General features: G+C 57.0%; 3 protein-coding genes across 12 annotated transcripts; 2 read left to right on the top strand and 1 right to left on the bottom strand.

The window, feature by feature from the left end:
* Nucleotides 1–212: 212 nt before the first annotated feature.
* Nucleotides 213–1,629, top strand: INHBE (inhibin subunit beta E). The gene is made up of 2 exons (XM_065932197.1): nt 213–630; nt 881–1,629. Exons 1-2 carry the CDS (start codon nt 333–335, stop codon nt 1,627–1,629), a joined length of 1,047 nt encoding a protein of 348 aa, XP_065788269.1. The 5' UTR covers nt 213–332.
* Nucleotides 1,630–4,125: 2,496 nt separating this feature from the next.
* Nucleotides 4,126–14,381, top strand: GLI1 (GLI family zinc finger 1). 3 transcript variants are annotated; one of them, XM_065932194.1, is made up of 13 exons: nt 4,126–4,237; nt 6,742–6,966; nt 7,330–7,478; nt 7,697–7,780; nt 8,046–8,241; nt 8,503–8,647; nt 8,986–9,075; nt 9,165–9,302; nt 9,610–9,759; nt 10,454–10,618; nt 11,114–11,344; nt 11,861–12,128; nt 12,508–14,381. In XM_065932194.1, exons 3-13 carry the CDS (start codon nt 7,379–7,381, stop codon nt 14,244–14,246), a joined length of 3,306 nt encoding a protein of 1,101 aa, XP_065788266.1. In that variant the 5' UTR covers nt 4,126–4,237; nt 6,742–6,966; nt 7,330–7,378; the 3' UTR covers nt 14,247–14,381. The 3 variants fall into 3 exon arrangements, with proteins under 3 accessions (XP_065788266.1, XP_065788268.1, XP_065788267.1); XM_065932195.1 differs by having other exon boundaries at nt 4,168–4,237; nt 6,739–6,966; XM_065932196.1 differs by lacking the exon at nt 8,986–9,075.
* Nucleotides 14,382–14,452: 71 nt separating this feature from the next.
* Nucleotides 14,453–27,143, bottom strand: ARHGAP9 (Rho GTPase activating protein 9). Of its 8 annotated transcripts, none has more exons than XM_065934786.1 (19): nt 26,717–27,143; nt 25,866–25,971; nt 21,206–21,610; nt 20,716–20,939; nt 19,550–19,774; nt 19,248–19,361; nt 18,945–19,046; nt 18,653–18,714; nt 18,460–18,550; nt 18,183–18,278; nt 17,929–18,027; nt 17,374–17,515; nt 17,182–17,289; nt 16,739–16,837; nt 16,522–16,599; nt 16,325–16,378; nt 15,949–16,083; nt 15,481–15,586; nt 14,453–14,860 (listed from the first exon to the last, which is right to left on the bottom strand). In XM_065934786.1, the coding sequence occupies exons 2-19, from the start codon at nt 25,885–25,887 to the stop codon at nt 14,689–14,691; spliced, it is 2,334 nt and encodes a 777-aa protein (XP_065790858.1). In that variant the 5' UTR covers nt 25,888–25,971; nt 26,717–27,143; the 3' UTR covers nt 14,453–14,688. The 8 variants fall into 8 exon arrangements, with proteins under 8 accessions (XP_065790858.1, XP_065790862.1, XP_065790860.1 ...); XM_065934790.1 differs by having other exon boundaries at nt 19,550–19,666; XM_065934788.1 differs by having other exon boundaries at nt 21,206–21,538.
* Between the last annotated feature and the right edge of the window lie 90 nt (nt 27,144–27,233).

The following is a 27,233-nucleotide window of genomic DNA, read 5'->3' as shown; positions in this document are numbered from 1 at the left end:
GCTCAGAGGGTAGGTCTGCCTGCTGACCACTAGGTGAGGGAGCCCTAGCCTGCTGGCTCCAGAGAGGCCCCGGTCAGTAGCCAGGCGTGAGCCGCGAGGGTCGAACTGGCAGCCTGCACTGAACATCGCTACGCATTGGACCGTCCGCTGTCTGCCTTCCCGAGCTCCAGGCGACGGAAGACAGGTGGCCCTACCCTTGGCCGAGGGTAGGTGTGGCACTGCTGGCTGCAGCCGCCGTGCCCTCCTCACTGGCCTCCACGCAGCCAGACCCAACAGGAGGAGCACCGGCCCTCCGAGGCCCCCGACGTGACCCCGGGCCGTTCGGCAGGACCATGGGGCTCCCCAGCGTCCAGCTCCAGCTGGTGCTGCTGTGGGCACTGGTGTGGGCCCAGGTGGCAGGGGCTGCGTGTCCCTCCTGTGGGGGCCCCGCGCTGGCACCCCACGCAGAGCGAGCTCTGGTCCTCATGCTGGCCAAGCAGCAAATCCTCGAGGGGCTCCAGCTGGCCAGTCGTCCCCGGATGACCCATCCTCCACCGCAGGCGGCGCTCACCAGAGCCCTCCAGAGACTGCAGCGGGGAAGAGCGGTTCCAGCGAGTGGGGAGCGGGTCGTCAGCTTTGCTGTCCTCGCAGGTGGGTGAGGGAGAGACAGGCAGAGAGCTGATGGGGCAGGGGAGGCAGAAGGGGCACGTGACAATGATAGCAGGAGCAGAGGGAGCCGGGTCTGGAAGGGAGAGGAGGACCTGCAGCCGGACTGGCCTCGGAGTCCCTGCTTCTCCCGAAGGTGGGAGCTGGGGAGCGCGGCGGGCAGGGCTCTCGGCAGCCTCGGGGACAGCATCACCTCCGCCCACATTCTCCAATCCCGTCTCCATCTTTCTGGCAGGCTCCTCCACCGCCACCTGCAGCTCCACGCTCGCCTTCCACCTGTCCGCCCCTCGGTCCCACCACCTGTATCATGCTCGCCTCTGGCTGTCTGTGCCCACCACCCTTCCCGGCCCACTTTCCTTGAGGATTTTCCGATGGGGGGGCAGGAGGAGAGGCCGCGGGTCCCGCGTCCTTCTGGCTGAGCACCGGTTGACAACCCCGGGCTGGCACGCCCTGACTCTGCCCTCTAGCGGGTTGAAGCTCGAGGAGTCTGGTGTCTTGAAACTCCGACTGGACTGCAGTCCCCTGGAAGGCAACTGCACCGTCGCCCCACAGCTCCTGGACACAGCAGGAGAGCAACGGCCCTTCCTAGAACTTAAGACCCGGCCCAAATGGCCTGGAGCAGGCCGGGCCAGGAGGAGGACCCCCAGCTGTGAGCCTGCGACCCCCTTATGCTGTCGGCGAGACCATTACGTAGACTTCCAGGAGCTGGGATGGCGGGACTGGATCCTGCAACCCGAGGGGTACCAGCTGAATTACTGCAGCGGCCAGTGTCCCCCCCACCTGGCTGGCAGCCCCGGCATTGCCGCCTCCTTCCATTCTGCTGTCTTCAGCCTCCTCAAGGCCAACAACCCTTGGCCCTTGGGTACTTCCTGCTGTGTCCCTACTGCCCGAAGGCCTCTCTCTCTCCTCTACCTTGACCGTGATGGCAACGTGGTCAAGACAGATGTGCCGGATATGGTGGTAGAGGCCTGTGGCTGCAGCTAGCAAGAGGATCTGGGGGTCTGGAGTGAAGAGATCAACCTAGGGGGTCCCCAGGCAGAGGGCCTCTGTGGCTGGAGGCATCAGGTTCCTGACCCTCACCTCCACCCCACGGGTCATCTGGCAGTATGACTGGATTGACCCCTCTGAGACCCAAATGGGCACCTCTGCGTCCAGTCTCTGGCCCATTTCAGGCTGGTTGATATGTGGGGGAGATGGGGAAAATGTGTCCTATAAAGGAATCTATCCAGAAAGCATGAGTTCCTGCCCTAAGCTGTCCGAGAAGATGGGAGGGAATGTGGGAAGGAGACGCAGGGGAAAATCCCTCAGCCTCTCCAGAGAAGAGAAGGTCCTCAAGCAAGGGACGGAAGAAGCAACCAAGAACCCAGCAGCCTTGGGATGGGGGAGGCGGTCTGGCCAAGGACAGTGGCTGTGGAAGTGCTAGAAGGGAGGCTCAACAGGGACCTGGGCAAGGGGCGAAGGGGAGGTGTTTAGGAAAGCCCCAGAAATGGGAGTCCAGAGAGAGTGGTGCTAAGCCTGAAAAGTTTCCTGGTTTTTCTCTGGGGCAGGACCCATCGGGGAGGCAAATGTTTATACTTTCCTAATAAAAATGAAGAAAAAAAACATCAGCAAGTGTGAATCATGAAGGGCTGGGATGATGGTCCAAAACAATGGTTCTCAGAGTGTGGAACTCCCAGGAGGTCCCTGAGACCCTTTCACATGGCCAAGACTGTTTCCACAATGAAATTAAGATGGTACTTGCCTTTTCATTCTCAACATCTCAGTAGTCTAGAGTGGCGTTTTCCAGAAGCTATAGGACATGTGATTACATCATCTTCCTGGCATCTTTGTTAATGGGATGTGTGCTTGTGTATTCTTGGGTTACAGCTTTTTTTTTTTCTTCCAGTTTTAATGTCTAGCATGGTAAGTTGATATAAACACATAAACAAAATCTCAATAGTTTTGAAGAGTGTAAAGGGATATTGGAAGCAAATTGTTTGAGAATCGCTGGTCGAGAGCCTTGGCTGGGGAGGAGAAAGCAGTGCACTCTGAAAGAACTCCAGTGGAAGGAACATCGCGTGGTCCCTCCTCCAGTCATCATTGATCTTGCCTGACCCTCTGGGTTTAACTGGTGTCTGGGTCAAAGTCGTGTGGGGGAGGGAGGTTAAAAGAGGGCTCCTTATCTGTCCTCCCACAGTTACTAGACATATTTGTCAGGCCTCAGACCCCTGACTAGTTTCAGCTTTCCCCTTGACCCTCAGACTGGACAGTTAACTGATTGACCCTCCAAACCCAAGAAGGGGTGGTTCTGGAAAGCAGAACTAAGATGTGGGAGGTCTATCTGAGGGGTGATGGAGAAGAAAGAGGCTCCTTCGCCCCACCCATGTCTTCTCCCCTTTCTCCTAAAGAAAACTCAGAGAGACTAAAATAGCTGCCCCTTCCCGGGCATCCGGTAACCATGGCAACGCAAGTCCTACAGAAAGGGCACTCCCTTATCAGACCCCACCGCCCCGCAGCAGGAGGCTCTGCCAGTGTCGCCCTCCGTTTCTTTGGGCTCATATGACCCCTCCGCGGGCTCCCAGCTGGGCTTTGGTGGGGGGATCTAAGCCTCCCCCATTCTCCTCTGCCTCCAACTCGGAGAAGGTGTCATGTGCCAGAAGGACCAGCAGAGGGAGCAGGCCGCTTTGCGGAGCTGCAAGAGCGCGGGCCGCCTAGAGGTGCAGAGGTGGCCCCCGCCTCCAGAACTTCGAGGTGAAGGAAAGCAGGAGTTCTCGGGGACCAGAGCTTCGCTCTCAGAGTTCCTCAGGGCTGTTGTGAACACAAACCCTGCCCTACACGCAGTGCCGCAGCCGCTGCTCCGCCCCTTTGTACTGCCTGGACCCCTTACCTTCCGCCCAGGGCTCCCGGCCCAACTCCGTGCCAAGCCCCTCGTGTTCAATCAAGGGGTGAGGCCGGCAGAAAGACTGCAGGACTGTGGAATGCCCAGTTAGCACCAACTAAAGTCGACGATCCTACTTCCAGTATTCTTTTTCCCGGGTGAGTTTTTTGGTCATTCCCTCCGCCCCCCAATCTATTTCTCAATTTGTTTTTTCTGGCTCTGGTTCAGGACCTCTTGGTGGGCAGCCGATCCAGGGATCCAGGCCGGGATTTACCACCCACTACCAGCAGCGTGTTCAGCCGGGGCGGGGGGGGCGGGTAGGCAGTGTAGGGTCCCTCAAGGGAGGGGGAGGATCCTGGGGGTCCTGGGGGTGCAATAAGCCCGGCACCCCCTCTCTTGCTTCCAGCTACCCCGCCTCATCCTCCAGAACTGCAAGAGGGAGGGACATAGGAGGGAGGTGAGGGGCGAACGGGAAGAGCGGCGGCGCGCCAGCGGCTAGAGCGAGAAAAAGTTTTTGCAAAAGGGAAAAAAAAAGTTTGCGCTTCTCACGGGTGGTCCCGGCTCGCGGCCCGGCGGGCTGGGCCGGCGGGAGGGCTGGGGGCCAGGTTGGGGGGGGTGGGGGTGGCCCTGAGGCTGCGTTGCTGTAGCCCTGTCCGCCCCCCCTCCCCACCGCACACCCCCCAGCCCAGACTCCAGCTCTGGACCGTGCATCCCGAGCCCTGCGCCCAGACGGAGGTGAGAAGGGGGGCAGGCGGGGGACCACCATGCTCTACTTGCGAGGGACTGCCCAGCCGAGGGGGGGACCAGGGGCGCAGAGGCAAAAGAGGGGTGGGAGAGTCTGGGATAAAATACTGGAAAGTTTGGAGAATTTTCTCCAATGTATCTGCCTTTCTCTATCTTTTTTCCTTCTGACAGTCTGTGTGTCTCTGTCTCAGACAACCGTGGATCTCTTTGTCTGTCTCCGCCTCTCCCATATATTAGACACATCTCATGTTAATGAGGTTGGGATGAAGAAGTTGAGAGGACGGTTAGCTGGAGGTCTGCGTGGTAGAGAGCGAACCCCAGGTGTGACCATGAGCGCTGGGCAGGGAGACACCAGTGCCCCTGAAAGGAGGGGACAGCCCTGGACAGCCCTAGATGGGCTGTGTGAGCGACAGGACCCCGGGGGGCGGCTGGGCTTGCACCTCTGACGGTCTTGTGACAGATGTGCTCGCTGGCGCTGGTGTTTTGAGGGAAAGGAATTGTCTTCTGGGGTCGGAAGGGGACGAGGCAGTCAGTCTCTAGCTTAGGCCCGAGAAAGATTCTCCAAGGAAGGTGGACTCCTGGGTCCCAAGGGCTGCAGGCAGGGTGCTAAGGAGGAGCTGAGGAGACCTGGTCCTGACCCTCTGACCTCAGGACCACCGGGGCAGCCGAGGGCAGCCACCAGGAGACCCCTACTGGGACGGGGCGGGACCGCCGGCCGCCGCCTGACTGTGCATCCCCGTGGCCCCCCTCCCAAACGGGAGCTGGGGACTGAGGCCCCTCCTCTGGCTCAGACCACCCTGCCTGCCCTTGCTCCCCGCTCTGAAGCCTCTTTCAGGCCCCGTGACCCCGAAACAATCCGCCCTGGGCACCTAGCTTTGGGGACAGGATTAGGGAAAGGGAAGCCCATAGACTGCGGACTGAAGGTTTTCGGGCGCTGGGGAACTGGGGTCTTCGTAGGCTAGGTCCGGACGGTCCAGTAGCGGAGAAGGCCGGACAGTTTCCCAGGGGGAACGTGGAAGGGCCAGCGCGAGGCTGGTTTTCCTTGGAGGCGGGGTCGAGATACCCTCCCCCCTCTTGTCTCCCAGGCATCCCCTACCCGGAGTACAGACCCCGCCCTTGACGTCACTAGGGGGTTCCCGGGGGTCTGGAGGGGTTAACCCTTAGGAAGCCAGCGGGGATACCCGGGAACCCAAGGTGTCCTGGCCCCTCCCCCTCCCCAGACACACCTCATTTTATCGACCCTAGCCACTTTCTCTCCGTGCAGTTTCTGGATTCTTCTTTTCCACCCACCAAGGGGACTCCCATTCTCCAGCAGTGCCCCCCACCTCCGCCACGGGCGCCAAAGCCCGCTCTCTGGACACTCCGTGGAGAGGAGGGAAGAATGTGTCCCGCCTCTCAATCCACCCCCCCATCCGCCGCGGCTCGTCCGACCAGGCTCCCGGGGCGGGCGGGGGAAGCGGGGCCGTCTGCAGCCGGAGCCTGCGGCGGCGACTTGGGTGGGCCGCGGAGGCACGGGGGCGGGGAAGGCGGGGCCGGGAGGAGGGGCGGGGCCGGCTCCTGGGAGTTGGGGAGCGGGGGTGCCGGGGGGGGGCTCTGGAAAACTGGGAGACGCAGAAGGTGGTTCAGGGCTCCAGCAAGGGGACCCCAGAGCTTTCTGCTCCATCCTGCGCTCTCATCCACACCCCAGAAAACCTTCATTTTCTGTAGCTGGAAAAGTTAGCGAAATGTTCCTTTCACCAGTGAGAAGGGGAGACGCGGGTGGGCTGTGGCTCGCGTGGGTGAGGAGGGATATCGCCCCATTTCCGTCTCGGTTCCCTTGTGGCTGGACATGGGGGCTGAAAGGTGACTGGGTAGGCATGTTTGGGGGAGTCTCTAGATTTGGGGGGTCGTTTGCTAGCCCCCGCCTCCTTGGATGAGTCATAGAGGACGGAGGCGGGAGAAGTGTCGCCTCATCCAGCTGCCAGCCAGCTGTGCCCCCCCCGCCCCCGTAATGCCAAGGTCGAGTTGGGAGGTCTTGGTTGCAGGGCCCGGATCTCCGCTAGTAAAGGAGGAGTTAGGAAGGGTACAGCCCAGGCTGCGGGGATCGGCTGGGTGCTGGGGTCCGGGTTCCGCTCCCCATCTTACCCCGCCCTCACCCTAAATCCCAGCATCCCGGGATCACCCACCGCGCCGGCCGGCCCGCTCCCGGCCGTTCTCCACCCTACCCCGCCCCACCCCACCCTCATTCCCGGGAGGCCGGAAAACCCGGGGTGGAGCGGAATCTGGAGCCCGAGGAGAAAAGTGGACAGCGGCGCCCTCCTCTCCCTCACTACCTCTGCTCTCTAACGGATGATGACTTGTGTGTGAGTGCGCCCACGAATGTCTGTGTTTATCCTCCCAAAGCTTTTCCTCAAAGTTCCTTTCCTGTTGCTCCAAAACACACCTAAAGAGTTAGGTCAGCGCCCAGCTTGAAACCACCCCTGAGTAACACCAGCTTCCATCCTTTGCACCAGCAGACCTGGGAGGCTCTCCGCAGAAACTCGCTCCCCTTCCGCGCGCAGTTTTCTGCCTTACAGAGCAAAGGGCAGATCTTCTGGGCTCCCTCCTGGCCCCGTGAGCCTGTCTGGGCTGTGGCGAGGGCTCCCTCTGCTGGACACGGGAGAGGTTGTAGACCGGCTGTCCACGAGCAACAGATGGAGAGGCAGAGGGCCTCAGGCTGATCAGCCAGCCCAGAGCTTGAGGTCAGTCACTCCTCCTGAATTCCCCCATCCCATCCCTGAAGGCTGGCCCCGTGGTCAGAAGAAACAGGACCCAGGGTATAAAAAGCACTCGAAGCTCCTAGTCACAATTTTAGTCCACAACACTCCCCCAACACACTCACACACACTCTCCATCCAGGCATAGCTCCTCCCTAGTTCCTAAAAAGATCTCCAAGACTGCCTCTGTCTCAATGGGACTTCTCTCCTTAACCTCCCCTAGCTGAGCAATGCTCATTTCCACTTGATTTCCCACGGCAGATGTCTTGGAGGTCATCTGCCCAGGCTTCCAGGCCTGAGTGCCTTATCTGACCTTCCGTATTTCCCTCCTGCCTTTGTGACTTGCAGGTCTCCCCTCCCCTCCTGCAGTGACCCCCACACTCTCCTCTGAGACACCATGTTCAACTCGATGACCCCTCCATCAGTCAGTAGCTATGGCGAGCCCTGTTGTCTGCGCCCCCTCCCCAGTCAGGGGGCCCCCGGCATGGGGACAGAAGGTCAGTACATACACCAGTCCCTGGACCTTGACCGCTGGCAGATCTCTCACCCAGCGCCAGGGCCCCCTCTTCTGTCCCATTCCAGTTTCCTATATACCAGAAGACTTGAGGTCCCGTGCCACAAGGGATTGGGCCTCACTTGGGGTTTCAGGGTGGACTGTATGCGTCCTTCATTCCCGTGCCCCAGTCCAGCTGTATCTCTCTCCTATGACTGCCAGGTCTGCCCTTCTGTCATCAGACCACCCGCATGCCCGGCCCCCACAGTTACGGGCCAGCCAGAGACGCCAACAGCTGCGCGGAGGGTGAGGCCTCAGGCAATCTGCCTCCCCTTTCTGCCCCTTTGGGATCTGTCCTGAGGAAGAAAGTTGGAGGGCAGGGGACCTACCTTGGAAGAGGAAATGCCTGGAGATGGGATCAAGGAGTCAGAGCATGATCAGGAGGTCACAGATGAGGCCAACAGGACAGAGTCTAGTGTTATTTCTTTTTGCTGAGAGTCCGTCCTCATGGGTTGGATGCATGAGGGGCCTACTCCTTTACCGTATCTGCCTCCCCTATTTCCTGCCCCAGCGCCACTGTTTCCTCCTCCCCGGAGTGCAGTCAAACTGACCAAGAAGCGGGCACTCTCCATCTCACCGCTGTCGGACGCCAGCCTGGACCTGCAGACAGTTATCCGCACCTCGCCCAGCTCCCTCGTGGCCTTCATCAACTCACGCTGTGCTTCTCCGGGGGGTTCCTATGGTCACCTCTCCATCGGCACCATGAGGTGCAGACAGCCTCGAGCTAAGAGGCCCCTAAGACCCTGCCAAACCCCATTAGAAACCTCAAAGCCCTCCAAACCACCTGATCCTCTTTGAATCCTTATCGTTTCAAAAGATGTGGAAGTCCTCCTCAGTACTTCCCCTGGGCTGCCTCCACCACTTCCCACACTGTCTTCCAGAAACCTTCCAAAGAGCCCAGGAACTCCTAAGGCTTTCTGAGATGACAGTCCTAAGTAATTGCCTCTCCTCCTCCTCCTCCTTCACAGCCCATCTCTGGGATTCTCACCCCAGATGAACCACCAGAAAGGGACCTCGCCTTCTTTCGGGGTCCAGCCCTGTGGTCCCCATGACCCCACGCAGGGTGGGATGATGCCGCATCCTCAGTCCCGGGGACCCCTCCCAACTTGCCAGGTGAGAATCACCTGATTTCCCTCAGTTCAGGGTGGATGGGTGGTGGTCTTTTCTTTTTAGAGGAAAGGCGAAGGAAGAAGAGAGGTTGTAAAGGTTTTCAGTGCCAGAAAAATAAAGGAGTATGGGTGCCGGGGCTTGACTCCTTGAGGTTCAGTCAGTCTCTTCCAAGTGAGACCCCACCTTTTGCTCACCCCATTCGCCAGTGCAGTCTAAGGAGGAAGTCAAACTCAGGGGCTGCAGCTGCTAGGGTGGGACACTCAGGGCTGGGAGACTTGGCTGGGGTCCCTCTTCCTCCCTCCCACTTCTGCCTTCGTCATCCTCACCTTCCTTTGGGAAAGCTGAAGTCTGAGCTGGGTGTGCTGGTTAACAAGTGCCCGGAGGAGCCCTTGGAAGGTGATATGTCCAGTCCCAACTCCATGAGCACACAGGTAATGGGGAGCGGGGAGCTTTACCTCTGGAACCTGAGCCAAACAAAAGCTGGCGCCAGGTGACCCTGGGGTTTTCTCTCCTGCCCTAGGATCCGCTGCTGGGGATGCTGGACGGGCGGGAGGACCTGGAGAGAGAAGAGAAGCCTGAGCCTGACTCTGTGTATGAGACTGACTGCCGCTGGGACGGCTGCAGTCAGGAATTCGACTCCCAGGAGCAGCTGGTGCACGTGAGTGCCGTGGAGAACGGGAATGCTGCTGGAGCCTGTAGCACGCCCTGGGGGCCGTGGCGGGGTCAGGCTAAGGGCCGGGGGCAGAGCCGGACTATCCAGTGGGCAGGCGGAGACTCAGAGGGGCTGCAGCTTTGTTTAGCAACGCAGAGGAACGGAGATGTGGGCTCTGATCGTCTTCCTGCCTTTCCTTTCCCCGTGGCAGGAAGTCGTGGCGGGATACGGTGGGGGGGAGGTCGAGAGGAGGTCTGTGCTGGATCTCAGGGGCATGGGGAACCCCGGAGAGCCTCTGCGTCTTCTCCCTCAGCACATCAACAGCGAGCACATCCATGGAGAGCGGAAGGAGTTCGTGTGCCGCTGGGGGCGCTGCTCCAGGGAGCTGAGGCCCTTCAAGGCCCAGTACATGCTGGTGGTTCACATGCGCAGACACACGGGCGAGAAGCCGCACGCGTGCACGGTGAGGCGCCCCGCGGGCCCAGGCGCTGCCGCCGCGGCCCCTTCCTGCAACATTTGCAAACTGCGCTTTATCGACTGCCTTGCTGTAAAGATGAACATGCTGACGTTACATGTTCACAACACTTTCTTGGACCTAAAAAGCTAATTTCCACCACCCACCCACCCCCCCGTTTTTAAAAGAAAGTAAAAGCGTTTTGTGGGCACCAGACCGTACGGTGGACCTAGGCACTGTGCTCGCAACTGGGCTTAATGCAGAAGCCGCGGTCGGAGGCCACACACTCGCAGATGACCCCGTCGTAACACAGGCTGGGCTCCCGGGCGGGGAGACGTGCTCTGACTTGACCCAGCGTCCTCGCTGCCTCATCTCCACATCCCTGCAGGCAGAGTGCCTCCAGCTACTCCCGTCCCCTCAGCTCTTGCCTACCCTTGTCCCTGAATTTCGGGAATTCTACAGGCCCAGCACTCTCCCATCTCCCCCTCCTCCCCTGCACTGCATAGCCTGTGGGATCTTAGTTCCCCAACCAGGACTGAACTCAAGTCCCCTGCATTAGAAGCACAGTCTTGGTCACTGGACCACCAGGGGAGTCCCACGCTTGAGTTATAGTCTCTGATGTACGTCCCTTTTGAGACCCAGGGTTCCGCTAACCTCCATGCCCTTCTGTCTGAGGGACATCCTCTGACCCCATGTCCCCTAGTTTGAGGGGTGCCGGAAGTCATACTCGCGCCTGGAGAACCTGAAGACGCACCTGCGGTCACACACGGGTGAGAAGCCATACATGTGTGAGCACGAGGGCTGCAGCAAAGCCTTCAGCAACGCCAGCGACCGAGCCAAGCACCAGAACCGGACCCACTCCAATGAGGTGAGTGCCCCGCTCCAGAGGCCCTGCTCCCCACTTACAGACGCCACCTACTCGGGGGCGTCCCCTTTAGGAAATCGCCTAGCCCAGCACCCACTTCACAGAGGTGAGTTCCCCTCCACCCGCATAACTCCCCTGGAGAATGTCTTTCTGAGACCAAGAATTTCCACTTCCCATCCCTCCCCCACCTCTAACCCGTCAAAGGGCTAAGCTAAAACAGACCCATTCTAACTAGGGTACCTTCAACCCCCTGAATTTATGAGGCCTCCCAGCCCCGGGTTCATCCCCTCCCCTTTCCCAGGCCCGTCCGTTTTCCTCATCTTCCCCTTGATCCTTTCCTCCTCTCCTCCAAGGGCCCTACACTCCTTCCTTCCGTGGGTGCGACGCGCTCCTCCCTGAGTCCCCTTGCCTTCACTCAACGCCACCACTTTCCCCGTTTCTTCTGCACTGTCCCGCCTTGGTCCTCTTCGCCCGCGGCCTCCTCTCTCCACGCAACAGAAGCCCTACGTGTGTAAGCTCCCCGGCTGCACCAAGCGCTACACAGACCCCAGCTCGCTCAGGAAACACGTCAAGACGGTGCACGGCCCTGACGCCCACGTGACCAAGCGGCACCGCGGGGACGGCCCCCTGCCCCGGGCTCCGGCTCCCGCCTCGGTGGAGCCCAAGAGGGAGCGGGACGGCGGCCCCGTCAGAGAGGACAGCAGGCTGGCGGTGCCGGAGGGCGCCATGGTGAGGCCGGGCCCTGCCTCCGTCCCCCGCCTGCCCTGCCCACAGCTTCCCGGCCCCTTCCCACCGGCCCGTCTCCGTCTGCTCACCGCTCTTCTGCGGCTGGCCCCCGGTCCCTCATCCGAGTGTTGCTCCTTAGGCTACCTCAGATCTCAGATCTAGTTTAGTAGTGCCTGGGTCCGACAAGCTCACATAGGAATTAGTGTATTACTTTAAGCCTTGTACCAGGATAATTCCAGTACGCCTCCAAACAACCTCATGACAAAGGAACTGAATCTTGTCATTTTCAGATGAAGAAACCCAGAAAAACTGTCCAAGGTCATAGAGCACAGCTTGGAGTTTAGGCAGTCTAGGTTCTGCTCATCAGCAGCTTTCCCCTCATCCAGCCCTGTCTTTCGCGTGATCCGCCCTCTCTACACCTGTAAGCGGTCCCCGGGACACAGGCTCCGGTCACTCGCCAGGTGCGGAGCCGCGAGTAGGGAGCAGGGGCGCCACCTTCAGCCTTCCTCCTCCCCGCAGAAGCCGCAGCCGAGCCCTGGGGCCCAGTCGTCCTGCAGCAGTGACCACTCCCCCGCAGGCAGCGCGGCCAATACAGACAGCGGTGTGGAAATGACTGGGAACGCGGGGGGCAGCACGGAGGACCTGTCCAGCTTGGACGAGGGGCCTTGCCTTGCGGGAACTGGGCTGTCTACCCTTCGCCGCCTTGAGAACCTCAGGCTGGACCAGCTACATCAGTTCCGGCCGATGGGGCCCCGGGGCCTGAAACTGCCCAGCTTGCCCCACACCGGTGAGTGATGGGTGTGGGGCGTGGTTGCAGGGCTGAGATCTGGCCCTTCTCTGAGAATGGAAGGAAGACTTCACCTTTCAGGGCTGCTGTACCATTAGAAAAAGGTCCCCTTTCATCAAGATACTCTTCCATCTATCAGAAAATTGTTGTCTTTTGAATGCTGTCCCCTGTGATTGTGCAGTGCACAACCTGTAGGACTGTTCACAGCGACCCTGAATCCCTGGTGACCCAGAAGCAGAAAGGGAACGGGAGAAGGAGGGGAGAGAACTGAGTGGTTAGAGTTAAGGAGCCTTCCCTGGAATTCCAGGACAAGGCTTCCCCCTGGGGGAGGCAGGGTGAAATTCAGAGGGATCCCTGGCCAGCCTGTCTGTTCTTGCAGGCACTCCTGGCTCTCGCCGTCTGGGCCCCCCGGTATCTCTTGACCGCCGCAGCAGCAGCTCCAGCAGTGTCAGCTCAGCCTATACTGTCAGCCGCCGCTCCTCCCTTGCCTCCCCTTTCCCCCCTGGCTCCCCGCCAGAGAGCGGGGCATCCTCGCTGCCTGGCCTCACGCCTGCCCAGCACCACCTGCTCCGGGCTAGACACGCCTCAGCCCGGGGAGGTGGCACCCCACCCACCGCAGCACCCAGCCTGGATCGCACGGGGGTTCTTCCTGCACCTCCCTGGAGAAGCCGAGCTGGGTACCCAGGATACAACCCCAACGCAGGGGTCGCCCGGAGGGCCAGTGACCCAGCCCGGTCAGCTGACCGCCCTGCCCCAGCCAGAGTCCAGCGATTCAAGAGCTTGGGCTGTGTCCACAACCCCCCGACAGTGGTAGGAGGAGGACAGAACTTCGACCCCCAACTCCCAACCTCTGTCTACTCACCACAGCCCCCCAGCATCACTGAGAATGTCTCCATGGATACCAGAGGGCTACGGGAGGAGCCAGAGGTTGGGACCTCCATGATGGGCAGTGGTCTGAACCCCTATATGGACTTCCCACCTGCTGATACTCTGGGATATGGAGGGCCTGAGGCGGCAGCAGCTGAGCCTTATGGAGCTAGAGGGCCAGGCTCCCTGCCTCTTGGGCCTGGTCCACCCACCAGCTATGGCCCCAACCCCTGTCCCCAGCAGGGTTCCTATCCTGAACCGACCCCAGAAACATGGAGTGAGTTCCCCTCCCACTCTGGGCTCTGCTCAGGCCCCAAGGCTCCAGCGGGAGCCTACAGCCAGTATCCTCGTCTTGAACATTACGGACAAGTGCATGTGAAGCCAGAACAGGGCTGCCCAGGAGGTTCTGACGCCACAGGACTGCCACCCTGCCTCAGTGCCCACCCCGAGGGGCCTCCACGCTCACAGCCTCTGTTCTCCCACTACCCACAGCCTCCCCCTCCCCAGTATCCCCAGTCAGGTGCCTATGCCCAGCCACCTCCTGATTATCTGCCTTCAGAAGCCAGGTCCGGCCTGGACTTCGAGTCCCCCACTCATTCTACAGGACACCTCAAGGCGCAGCTCGTGTGTAATTATGTTCAGTCTCAACAGGAGCTGCTGTGGGAGGGCGGGGGCAGGGGAGACCCCCCGGTCCAAGAACCTCTCTATCACAGTCCCAAGTTTCTGGGGGGTTCCCAGGTCAGCCCGAGCCCTGCCAAGGCCCCAGTAGCCACATATGGGCCTGGCTTTGCGCCTAACATGCCCAGTCACAAGCCGGGCTCCTATCCGACCCCTTCATGCCATGAAAGTCTTGCAGCAGGGGCCAACAAGGCCCCCCATAGGGCAGCAGCGCCACCCCGACTTCTGCCCCCACTACCAGCTTGCTATGGGCCCCTCAAGGCAGGGGGCACCAACCCCAGCTGTGGCCATCCCGAGGCGGGCAGACTGGGAGGGGGCCCCGCCTTGTACCCTCCTCCTGAAGGGCAGGTTTGTAACCCTCTGGACTCTCTTGATCTCGACAACACGCAGCTGGACTTTGTGGCTATTCTGGATGAGGCCCAGGGGCTGAGTCCTCCCCCTTCTCACCATGAGAGGGACACCTCTGAACACACCCCACCTCCCTCTGGGCCCCCCAACATGGCCGTGGGCAACATGAGTGTGTTACTGGGATCCCTGCCTGGGGAGACACAGTTCCTCAACTCCAGCGCTTAAGGAGTAGGGGACCGCAGACCCACATTTCCTGAGGGGTTTCCACCCCCACCAGGAAGTCTGGAGGAGGAGCCACAGCCCCCTGGGGTGCCCCAGGGATGGGAGGGGTGGGCTGGGGCTGCACACAGTCCAAATATACTTGGGGAGGAGTTTGATAATGACACTGCTTCCTGATAATAAAGGAACTGCATCAGAAAAAGCCCTGCTTTATAATGTGACTGTCTTGGGGGAAGGGTGATGACCAGGAGCTAGAGAAGCAGGGGCTAATCCAGACACCTTCCTCTTTAGAGGAAGCCCCTCAGGTCAGACTCACAAAGGTGGAGACGGTCATCTAGGAAACAGGATTTAAAGGGATGTCCTCAAAACAGAACACCCCCCACCCTTGCCCCACCAAAGGCTACCCAACAGAGATCACTGGAAATACATTTTCTCTTCTTCGCCCCAGTCAGGGGAAGAGTCTGGTGAAGTTGGTGAGCATCAGCTGGACGACCTGTCCAGGGTAGAGGACATGGGCCACTGGATCCGATGCGTCCTGCTCCGGCCGAAACAGGGTTGGTCCAAACACAATTCCCAGGTTGTGGGGGGTCATGCGGTTCTTGTCTGAGTGTGCTATCACCCTGTGGGCAAAGGCCAAGAGACAGGGCCAGAGTATAGCAGCTTTGCTGCTTCAAATAAATCTAGCCCATCAAAGGTTTGAGGACGCGTCCACTTTGGGGGCCCTTCCATGCAGTAGCTGAAGAAAACCAAGGAGAGAGCCTTCAGGGGGACAGAGCTGAGACCAGTGGAGAAACCTTCAGGATTCAACCTTCAGGTCGCCATCTAGGGTATGCCCGCCTCTTCCGGACTTCAGAGACTGCCCCTGGAGTCCTCTCTGCTCATCATCTGAAAGGCTTTCACTCAAATGGCTATCCTCTCTCAGAGGTAACTGTCCAGCTCTGCCAAATAAGTCATCCCCACTGTCCCAGTGAAAGACAAAGAGGCAGAAGGAAGGTGAGGTTTTTCCTTACTTCTCACAGCATCCCTGGACTTGTCTTGTTCCCTAGTCCTCATTTGATGCTGACTGAGCAAAAAAGGACTTGACCCTGGCAATACGTCCTCTGCACAGGGGGTGCCTGTTTCCTCAGTCACCCACTAACCTTAGGTGTTTCCCTACCTTCACCCCATCTGAGCACAGAGTCCCGGCTGCAGGCCCCACCCCACCCTCCCCTGACATGAACAAAGAGTCAGTCTTCCTGACCTGCATAAATGCTCCAGGAGGTACCGCAGAGTGTCATGGTTGGGCTTTGGCATTGAGCTTATTAATTCTTGTATTTGAGAGAGGCACTGTTCTGATTCAGTGAGGGCTAGAAAGAGTGACAGGAAGGGCATGGGAGTGAGTTTAGGAAAGGTGTTAGGGCAGAGTGGGTAACCTCAGTATCCTTTCTGGTGCTTGGGGAAGACATCATTAATCGATCATGACTCTTTTTCACTGAGTCCAACTACAATCTTAGAATTCTTTTTAACTCAGCCCTCTAAACACTCACTCACTCACTCACACACACACACAAACTGGGGTGGGCACATTAATTGAAAGTTAGTTTCCATCTCTGCACTCAGGCTGGAACAGAGGAGTGGAAGGGAACCTCTGCTCTATCTTTTATCACTCATGCTCGCCCCCGCCCTCCACCCCATATCAAGGCTATTGCCCAAAGCTCCCAGCCTTTACCAATGGCAGCACGAAAATCGGGCAGCAGTAGTGAGGGCACCAGAGGCTGGGGTAGCTCCCTAAGGAAAAGTTTCAGGGCTCCCGTGATCACATGAATGTCATCCCATTCGGCACTGTCCAAATCTAATCGGCCTTCTGGAAGGAGAAGGAGGTACAGAGGGGCTCAGGGCTCCTGGAGGGTTAGAGGGACCCAGAGACTAAGAGATCAGGAGTTTAGGGAAAGATCCCGGGAAGGCAGACCACAGAACACCTGGGGGGGTCCACAGTGGGGCAGAGACTGGGATGAGAAAACAGGAGCAGGACATGGGGGAGTCGACGGGGAGCAGGGATGGTATGGAGGGCTGTTAAAGGTTGGAGGGGCCTTCCATGGAAGTACCTTGTCCTGGATGTTCCGGAAACATGTACCTCCCATCGGAAGTGATGGCCCGCTCTGCAACAAGTAAAAGAGATCAAGAGCTAAGACATGTAGCTCCAGCCAGAAGACCTCCCCGGTTCTGCCAGCTCCCTCACTCAAACCTTTGGGTTCTGAGACATGAAGCTCTTAGTACGACCACCTGCCCACAGCCTTCTCACCTCTGTCCACCAAGAAGCGAAGCTTCTGGACCACTGCCAAGTTCCCGCTCACCCGGTAAATGCCATCCACATCCAGACCTGGGAGGTGAGGCGGGGAGCAGGTAAAGATTCTTGATCTACAACGTGTGCTGGTGAGGGTGGAGAGGCAAAGGGCACAGTAGGGCGGGGGAGGCAGGGCGTGGCCGGTGGGAAGGGGTAGACGCGTGGGGACAGTGACCTCGCTTGTCCACGGCAGCAACGCAGAGCCGCACAAAGCCGGGCACGGTGTCCCCCTCCCGCTGGCACAGAGACTCCAACTGGCAGCCGAACACCTGGTCTGGGGGGGGGCACAGAGTGAGGCGGGAAGCCAGTGACGGCGTCACCCACGGAGGCTCTTTCCAGCACAGGTCTTCACCCCAAAGCTGGGCTGGCTCTCCTGCCTGCCTGGGCAAGGAGGTACACCCCCTCCCTGTAACAATCAGCTGTAGGGAGCAAGCCGAGGGGAAGTACTGGTCTCAGAAGACCGCTGATCTAGCTCTGGGAAGCTCTACCCTGAGCCTGCTGAAGTTTTCTCACCCAGGAAACAAGCTGGTGCCCAGATCCGGAGCGTAAACAAAAGTGCCAGCAGAAACACTAAAGCGGCACGAAGGAGAAGGGTACCAGGCGGTCCAGCCCCCTCACCTCGGAGCAGACCCCGCTCCTGCAGAGTTTGCAGGGGCGGTCTCTTGGCGATTAGCCGCTTTAGTTTGTTCCGCACGCGGTTCTGCTCTGCTGTTTCGGGACACCGACCTGCGGCGGCAAGTGGAGCGTGAGAGCAGCGGTGGCCGCGGCGCCCCGAGGAGCGAGGGAAAAGCCCCCAGGCCCGCCCCTTACTGGAGCTCCGGCGGCTGCTGATCCGCAGCAGAGACTTGGACACTGGTTCCAACTCCTCTTCCTCATCCTCCCCGGGGCTCAGCTCCTCCAGTTCCGCAGGTCCCGAGCCGGACAGACGCCCCTCCAGGGGGTTCTCCCGATCCTAGATCCGCACCAGTGTTAGTCGCTCAGTCGTGTCCGACTCTTTGCGACCCCGTGGACTGTAACCCGCCAGGCTCCTCCATCTATGGGGATTCTCCAGGCAAAAATACTGGAGTGGGTTGCCAAGCCCTCTTCCAGGGGATCTTCCCGACTAAGGGGTCGAACCCAGGTCTCCTGCATTGCAGGCAGATTCTTTACCGTCTGTGCCACCAGGGAAGCCGCACGGCAAGATGGGCCGAATCAGAGGTGGGAAGAGAACCAGGAGCGACATCTGCACCGCCGACCCAGCTGCTGGGGTCCCATACCTCCCAGGCCTACCCTCTACCAGGAGGATACTGCGACCCTCATCCATGACCCCCGCATCCTACAGTTCCTCCTCCACTCCTTCTGCCCGCCCACTCCCACCCCTCTCACCAGGCGCTCGATGACCGCCCGCAGCGCGCTGTGCCAGGCTCGCAGGTCAGCCTCCTGGTCAGACTGCAGCAGGAACTCGTGGCCCGGGACCGTGCGGATCTGAGGGGCCCGCGGGGGAAAGCGGGCGGGGGTCAGCGGGAAGGAGCAAGACAAGCAGGGAGGCCGAGCGGGCTGGGTTTCCCGAGTGGGAAATTGGGGGCGCGCCCTCGGGGCTGGCGCGCACTGGGGCGGGGAAGGAGAGGGCAGGCGCTCACGTGCAGCACGTGGCGGCGGCTGGACAGGTGGCGGCCGTGGGCCAGGGCCGCCCCCCGCAGGTCCACGCTGCTCTCGGGCCGGCTACCCGCTGGTCCCTGGCAACGAGGCGGGAAACTGAGGCCAGGGCGCTGCTCCCCTCACTGCCTCCCTCCCACCCGGAGGCCTGCGGACTGGCGACCTCGCCCGCCCCGCCTCCGCCCCCGCAGGTGGCCCGAGGCGAGTAGGAGGGGTGCCGGAACCCCCCAGCTCCCCGCTGCGCCCCTCCCTCACACTCACCCAGGCCGTGGAGGGGGCGGTCGGCGGCTGTTCTCGGTAGAACACCAGGCTGTTACCCGCTAACACCACCCAGGAGGGGCCCCAGTTCTTCCTATAGGGGCGGTGGTAACAGAGCAAAGGTCACGGAGAGTCGCAAGGAGAGGGCCCCTCCCAACCCTCCGCGCTCCCCGCGAAGCCTCCAGCCCCAGCTCACCGGAGCTTGCGCCCGCCCTGGGCGATCTTGGTCATATTGAGCAGGCCCGCCTTTTCCACCTCCTGGGAAGCGGCAGGAAGGGCCTCAATAAGTCACCCAGCCCCCCCCAGTCACCAGGGCTTTCCCCCAGGGCATCTCCCAGGAGTGAGGTCCTTTAAGGTTTGACCAGATCGGTGCTCGGTGAGAGAGGGTACCCAGAGATCACTCAGAAAGAGGAAGGCGTTTCTGAAGGAGCAAGAACTGGGGGCTGGGGCAGGGAGGATCCTGGCGTTCACAAGGAAAACAGACTTACGTGGGGGTCATCTAGGACTGTCGGCAGAGGCCGAGGGCACTGCAAGGATGAAGCCTTGCCGGGGTCCAGCTGGGAGGTGCGTCTGCAGAGGCAGGGTGAGCCCTGAGGGAGGGGGTTGGAGAAACAGGTGGGGAAACCTTGAACTTAGGAGTCCCTGGCTGTAAGAGGAAGAGGGATGCGGATGTGGGTGTGAGGCAGGGGCTTGCTGGGGTAATGTCTCCAGCAAACAGAATGTCTCAAGTAAAAGAGAAAGTCTAAAAGGTGGGTTTTCTGAATGTGATCAGCAGGAGGAAGGGATCTCACCTGGGAGTCGAAAAGTTCTGATGTCTTGGGACCAGATTCTACGTCCTTTGGCTGACGTTGCAGGATACCATTGTCCGTATTCAAGGTCTGTGTCCCCTCCATGGAGCCGGGGTTCTGGGGGAGGGAAAGGTAAAACTGCACCCGTCGAGATGCCACCTCCGTCGGCTCTCAAAGCCCTTCTCACAATTCTTTGATTCCTCTGATCTTCCGAGAGTCCCAGTGAGAAAGCATACTACTCTGGGATCAGGAGGGGAAAGGAGGAGACTCAAGGGACAAGGGACAAGCAGGAGGGAAGGTCTCACCGTCTCTCGGGTTCGAGTGTGGCGTGGGGGCTTCCAGGATTTACAGCCAGTCAGCGAATTTACGTAGAAGCAGCGTCCAGAGTTGGGGTCCAAGTGCTGTTCCCAGGCGTCCAGCCTCTGCAGTGGGGGGCATACAGGGCTTGAGGGTGGGGACCGGGGACAGCGGCGAAGGTCCACCAGGTTGCAGTACACAGGGGCCTTGGACATGAGGGTCTGGGCTCTTGCCTACAAGGAAAGGGGGAAGAAAGAGGCCGTTATTCTGCTGCCCCCCCAGTCTCCTCTCTAACCACCGCCTCCTCTCTCCACCTCCATTTTCTCACCGCCAGCTCCTGTCTGGGTCGACCCAGGTACTGAGGAGGAAACCCTAGTCCCCAGCAGTTGTGTTTTTTTTTTCTTTGGCTCCCTCCCTCACAGGCTTTGCTTTTCTCCTCACTTCCGGTTGCCAACTTCCCTCCTCCCCCACCCCACCCCCACCGGAGGACCTCAGGAAAGGGGAACAGGCTTTTCTAGAGTGTGGAGGGCGGGGCAGCGTCCCACCCTCACATCCTCCAGGGTGAGAGGAGCTAGAGAGGGGTCAGAGAGCCCTGCTAGCTAGCAGAGCAGGAGAGAGGGGCCATTTTTCACCCACTAGTAAGTAAGAGGGAGGTGAGGAGCCAAATCTTCAGGAAGATCAAAGGAGTTAACATCTCTAGAGAAGGGAGTTACATCTCTAGAGGAAACTTGCTGGTAACCTGAGCTAGTAAGACAGAACACAGCAAAAAAACAACCCTGCACTGGGCCAGGAGTCAGGAGGCTGAGACAAGAAGAGCAGAGCTGAGCAGGCCTTTCAGTCCCTATCATTTTCTAGTTTCCACATACCCTCAGGATCTTTGCTGCTTGCTGTCCCAGAGCTAGAATTCCATCTCTCGTCTCGTATATTTCAGGGCTGTCTCTTCTTATTCAGATTCAACTCCGTCACTTCCTCAGAGATGCCTCCCTAGACCAGTCAGCCTTCACCACATTTAGCTTCTTGGTAGCACTTATTAGTTTCAAAGGCTATCTTATTTGTGTGTTCATCATCCCCATGGGGATCCCTGGAGGGCAGAGATTCTGTCTGTCTTGTTTCCCAGTGTGCCCAGAACCGAGCCCAGCAGTGACAGTTGCCCCAGTGAGGTACTGTGACTCACCATGTCGGCATCGGTCTCTGTCAGCAAGTCTTCCTGGGAAAGGGATCTTCCACTCGGTCCTTCCTGGGAGGGCTTCAGGAGGCTGGGCCTCAAGTTGGTCACACTGACACTTCTACACATTTTAGGGGGAAGGGGAGGAGGCTGCTCCCATGTAGCCTGGGCTCTGCCTGGGGGTTCCTGACACAGGTTCATCTCCTCCAGGGAGCCAGGAAATAACTTTGGCCCTGGAAACAGAGAAATGGAAAGAGTGGCGGCAGGGTCCCCCTGGGGTTCTTGGCTAGGTCCCCCATCCTGGGGGCTCACAGGTAAAGAGCAGGTGGAAAATTACATGAAATCTAGAAGGCTTAAGACTAGGAAGGAGAGGCAATGGGGACACCACGGAGGGGAGGAGTAGGAGTGGAGGGTCAGCAGAAGCTTGGGGGAAGGAGATCTTTCAAATAATTCCCAGAAGCCAGGGAGGTAGGAAGGCGATGGGGGAGGACCTACTTACCAGGAGTCCAGAGAGATGGGCTGGGGGTGATGGCCGCTGGGCTGTGGGAAAGGCTAGATTCCTCTGTCATGTAGGCAGCTGGGACAAAGATGGGGCGAGAGGTGGATGGTGCTCCCAGGCGCCTTGCCAACCACCAGTCTGAGTTGGTCTTTCGAAGCAGTAGGAACCTGTCTCCTTCAGTCAAAGACACCTGCCGGCCATCTGCCCCCGTGTAAGTGAAGGCATAGAGGGCACAGAGCTGGGACCCCCGAGAAGGGCTTCGGGACCCCAGCCCCAGGTGTCCCCAGGTGCTCGGCCACCACCGGCCCGATAGCATTGCTGTCAGTACATCACCTGTGGGAAAACGGGGTGATGGAGATCCAGAAAAAGACAGGACTGACCGCTTGCAGGCAGAGAGACATGGTTCTAAGAGCAGTTTGGGGCAGAAGACAAGAACAGAAACCCTGTCATTAGAAGAGACGGTAAGGCAGAAGACCCAAATGGGGGTCAGTAAGAGGTTTTGGGGTCTGAGAAGTCCTGGGTGATGTGTCTGAGGAGGAAGTACACAACTAAGGTGAGAGAGGATGTGGTCAGCAGCGCTGGGGGACCAGCACGGCAGGAAATCAGAGAAGGGGTCTAGTTGGGTGATTTTCCTCCAAGTACCTTCCGGGGCCCAACAGAAGATCTAGGGACAGGAGGAGCTGGCCCTGAATGGTGGTGGGACTGTTGAGCTGGACACAGGAAGATGAAGAGAAAGAATCAGGTTTGAGACAGAATACAGGCAGAGAGTTAAAGGGTGACCAAGACACAAAAATTTGTGACCCTTTATTAAATTTACACAAGGGCCAATATTTCCATTTCTGATGGCCACAGACCTGAAGCTGTGTGCTTCCTGTGCAGATTCAGAAAAACATTAACACAGAGAAGCAGAGAGCCAGAGAAATAGTAAGATCAAATTGGAGAGAAAGAGAAAGTGGTTAGGAAAAACAAAGAGGGGTTCAGTTTGAGGAAAAGGTAAAATCAATTTAGGATGTATTTTGGGGAGCTGAGAAACACTGATATGATCCTTGGTACGTAAGCCTCTTGGGTGGGACCCGACTTTAGTGTGTGGGTTCATTCCCTCATGCTCTTAACAAGGGTTGGTTGACTACCTCCTGTGTGAAAAGAACAGCGTCAGCTACTGGAGGTAAGAGAAGGGAAGGAGACAGACACAGCCCTTGCCCTCTCAAAGCTTAAAGACAGATATCAACTAATGACATAATAAATGTATTCATTACAATTGAATCAGGGACTATGGACAGACAGCCCAGGATTCTTTGACCGCTTATGGGGGTGGATGGAGGATTAATGTCAGTTTCTCCCTGGTGGAAAGTGGGAACTGACCCCCACCGTCTATTGCCAGAACTTTAAGCCCCAGAACTTCATGCTTCCTCCTTACCTGATCACTCCTCTTCTCCCTTTCACCCAGTTTCTCTACTGCAAGACACAGGCTTGCTCTCTGGCTTTGGAGACTTGGAGTAGGGAGAGCCCCACCCTCTTGGTGACATCAGAGAGCTAGCTCTCCTCCCCTGACACATGATCTGAGGCCCCGGGCTGCCAGTACTGGATTCTGCCTTGGTGATCTTCTCCTTAGTTTGCTCCACCCCTCCACTCTCCCTTCCCACTTCCAAAATAGTGACCAAGGAAATAGCTACCCACTCCAGTATTCTTGCCTGGAGAATCCCATGGACAGAGGAGCCTGGAGGGCTACAGTCCATGGGGCCGCAAAGACTTGGACACGAATGAGCGACTAACATGTTTTTCCTTATTCATTTATTCACTCGTCTGGTGGTTGTTAAGTGCTCAAATCTCATCCTCTTCTGCCTTCTCTCCTGCACTTTTTCCTCTTTATTGACTCCTTACCATTGATTTTAATTTTTTTAAATGCATTTCTTTTTTTATTTTATTATTTATTTAACTGACTTTGGGTAGTACTGAGTCTTCATGGCTGCACTCGAGCTTTTTCAGAGTTACAGTGGGCAGGGGCTCCTCTTGGTTGCAGTGCATGGGCTCCTCACTGCAGGGGCTCCTCATTGCATGGGCTCCTCACTGCAGGGGCTCCTCATTGCATGGGCTCCTCACTGCAGGGGCTCCTCTTGGTTGCAGTGCATGGGCTCCTCACTGCAGGGGCTCCTCATTGCATGGGCTCCTCACTGCAGGGGCTCCTCTTGGTTGCAGTGCATGGGCTCCTCACTGCAGGGGCTCCTCATTGCATGGGCTCCTCACTGCAGGGGCTCCTCTTGGTTGCAGTGCATGGGCTCCTCACTGCAGGGGCTCCTCATTGCATGGGCTCCTCACTGCAGGGGCTCCTCTTGGTTGCAGTGCATGGGCTCCTCACTGCAGGGGCTCCTCTTGGTGCACAGGCTCCAGGTGCATGAGTGTCAGTAGATGCAGCACTCAGCAGCTGTGGCTCCTGGCTCTGGAGCACAGGCTCAGTAGTTGTGGCACATGGGCTTAGCTGCTCTGGGGGATTTAGAATCCTCCCAGACCAGGGATCAAACCTGTGTCCCTTGCATTGGCTAACAGATTCTTATCCACTGTACTACCAGGGAAACCCTACCATTAGCTTTTAAACACATCAAAGTCTCTCCCATCTTTAGACAAACTTCCCTTCATCTACTGTACTCCCTAGTTGCTACTCTCTCTCTTTCTTCCTTTTCAGAGTCAAATTTCTTGAAACAGCTGCCTACATGTGGAGGTCTCTATTTCCTCTCCCTCATTCCCTCACCTTTGCAAGTTCACTCCTCATAGGGTGTGGCCTGCCTCTGCAGAGACACCCTGCAGTCCTTGTGTTGCTCGACATCTCAGCAACAGCCAGCACAGTTGACTTTTCTCTCCTACAAACATTGCTGGCATCCCTCTTACCTTTTTTTTTTTTTAGCAATTCCTTCTCTGCTGCATACGGAGAAGGCAATGGCACGCCACTCCAGTACTCTTGCCTGGAAAATCCCATGGACGGAGGAGTCTGTGGGTTGCAGTCCATGGGGTCGCAGAGAGTCGGACACGACTGAGCGACTTCTCTTTCTCTCTTCTCTGTTGCATAAGGAACAACTTGGCTTGTTTCTCAAACCCCAGAAGTCTAAGATCCTGTGCCCTTTGCCTTCTATATACCGTTGGTGGTCTCAGTCTCTCCCCAGCTCAAATGACCTCCATATGTCACTGGCATTGTATCTCCAGTCCAGATTTTTCTCTGGAGCTCCAGTCTAACCCATTGTCCACTGAAAAACTCCATTTGGGTTTTTCACAGGTACCACAGACATAGTATGTTCTGAATTGAACTTGTCAGCTTCCCCCACAGACTTGTTTCTCTCGCAGTACCACTATTAAGTTAATTAGTTAATTTTTTTTGGAGGGGGGCCACACCATGCGGCTTGTTGGATCTTCACCGACCAGGACCGAACTGGGGCCATGGCAGTAAAAGCCCAGAATCCCAAAACCTAGGCTACCAGGGAACTCCCAAGTTAAGTTTAAATTTATAAATATTTATTGAATGCTTACTGTCATACATACCAGGGCCAGACGGTATGCTAGGCATTATCAATTAAGATGCCCTCTCTTAGGGAATTCCCCGGTGGTCCAGTGGTTAGGACCTGGCCCTTCCACTGCAGGAGGGAGGGCTTCCATCTCTGTTTGGGGAATTAAAATTCTGCATGCTGTGATGCATAGTCAAAAATGAAACTGCTGCCCTCTCGTTAATGATTAAAATACAGTGTGATGATCACGATGCCAGGGGAAGCGCTACCATCTGCTGGAGCACACAGAGCACACACTAACCCAATTGCCCACGTCAGAAAGCTAGCAGCCAGCCCTGTCATGCTTCTTCAGCACTCGTATTTAGCTGATTACTAAATCTTTGCAATCTACTTCCTTTAATCCCTATAACTACTGCCTTTTTAAGCCCAGATAATATAATTTCTGAGCTAGTCTCCTTGCATATAGTTCTGCTCCTCTCCAGTCCATTCCTGGCACAGTGATGCTTCCAAAACATAAAAATGCCTTGCCACTCCCCTGACTTAACCATTCAAAGGGGTCCCATTTTCCTCAGAGTAAAGTCCAGATTTTACAGTACGGTTTACAGAGACTTTCTACTGTTAGCCTAGCATTTTCACACTTCCCCCTACAAACTCCATATTCCAGCCACATGCTAATTCCTCACATTCCTAAAATGCATTGAGGTCTCTGGTCCTTTGCGTAAGTTGTTCCTTCTGCCTGAAACACTTCCTCTCTCCACTTTCACCAATCTTTATCAGGCTAATTCTTACTCATTAGTTAGATCTCAGTTGAAAGGTCATTTACACAAGAAAGTCTTAACTTCTTAACACTCAAGTAGGGGCCCTAACTAGGAGATCCTACAGCAAGCTTTACATTCCCTCATTATAACTTTCATGACAGTTTAAAGGTTATTTGACTTTTCTGACTTCCCAGAAAGTGTGTGAACTCTGCTAAGGTAGAAGCCTATTTTGTGAACAATTGTATCTTCAATGCTTTATATAGCTCAAAGTAACCTCTCTGTAGGGTAGAAAGGTCTCCTCATTTGAAAAATGAGAATACAGCAGCTACCTCACAGTTTGTAACTTAAAAAATAACAATTATTTTCTTAGAACCCACAATTTTATGGGGCAGAGACGTGGGCAGGGCTCACCTGGGTGATTCTTCTGTCCCATGTAGTGTTGACTAGGATCACGTGGTGGTATTCAACAATCAGATAGACGGCTTGGTCTGGAGAGCTTCACTCACATACCTGACACCTTGATAACGATGGATGGAATGCTGGGATCAGCTAGCACTGACAGCCAGCATGTCAACATGACACCACCCCTGCATGGCAATCTCGGAGTGGTAAGACTTCTTACATGGTAGTTCAATGCTATCAGAGTGTTCCAAGAGGCCTGGGCAGAAGCTGCAAGGCTTCTTATGGCTTAGCTTCAAAAGGCCCAGAACCACCACAGAGTTTTTTGTACTCATATTAGATATTAATTAATTTTAAAGGGATTCAAAGATGATTAAGAAGGTCTCTTTCTCAATTACTGATATGTGCTTCCAGAATAGAATATACTTATTGTCCCTGGTGGCTCAGTGGTAAAGAGTCCACCTGACAATGTAGGAGATGTGAATTCTAACCCTGGGTTGGAAAGATCTCCTGGAGAAGGAACTGGCAACCCATTCCAGTATTTTGACTGAGAAATCCCATGGACAGAGGAGCCTGGCAGCCTACGGTCTATGGGGTCACAAAAGAGTTGGACATTGCTTACCAACTAAACAACAATTGCCCAACTCTTAGCCTTCATAGTCCCCTCAACCTACTTTTCCATATGCATGCTCCCTTCCCTTTAATGAGATTGCCAGTCTGCATATGCGCTTCAGACAGGTATTAAATCAATATTTAATAGTCACGTTCTCTTTTGTTGATAAGACATTTACATTAATTTTTAATTTGTCACTAACGTTAAGTTAGACTTCCCTGGTAGCTCAGATGGTAAAGCGTCTGCTTACAATGCGGGAGACAAGGGTTCGATCCCTGGGATGGGCTAGATCCTCTGGAGAAAGAAATGGCAACCCACTCCAGTACTCTTGCCTGGAAAATCCCATGGACGGAGGAGCGTGGTAGGCTACGGTCCATGGGGTCGCGAAGAGTCGGACACGACTGAGCGACTTCACTCAACGTTAAGTTAGTGTCCCTAACCTAAGTGGCTCGGCCACGACTGGGTGACTAAGCGCCCAGCACAGCCTGAGTTTACCGTGACTCTCAACTCTAGGCTCTGATTCTTATGAACTCGACTCTACAGTCAGCCGTTGCGAGTTGCTTCTGTCATCACAGCGCCACTTCAGCAAGAAGGCGGGGCCCTCGCTTTCCGTCACCGGCCTCTGGCTGCTTTAGAGGATTAAAGTGCGCTGGGCCCCACACGCTAAGGTCTCCTCCGGTCCTCCCATCAGTAAAGCGTCGCTCTGGCAGCGCGTCTGCGGCCTCTCCGTCTCTATGACACTCCTTTCCTGTTTTCTAGTGTTGCAT

The sequence above is a fragment of the Muntiacus reevesi genome, chromosome 4 (assembly GCF_963930625.1).
Source record: "Muntiacus reevesi chromosome 4, mMunRee1.1, whole genome shotgun sequence".
Taxonomy (NCBI): Eukaryota; Metazoa; Chordata; class Mammalia; order Artiodactyla; family Cervidae; genus Muntiacus; species Muntiacus reevesi.
Note: the sequence above shows the minus strand (reverse complement) of the source record. Positions and strands in the feature narration are given on the sequence as shown.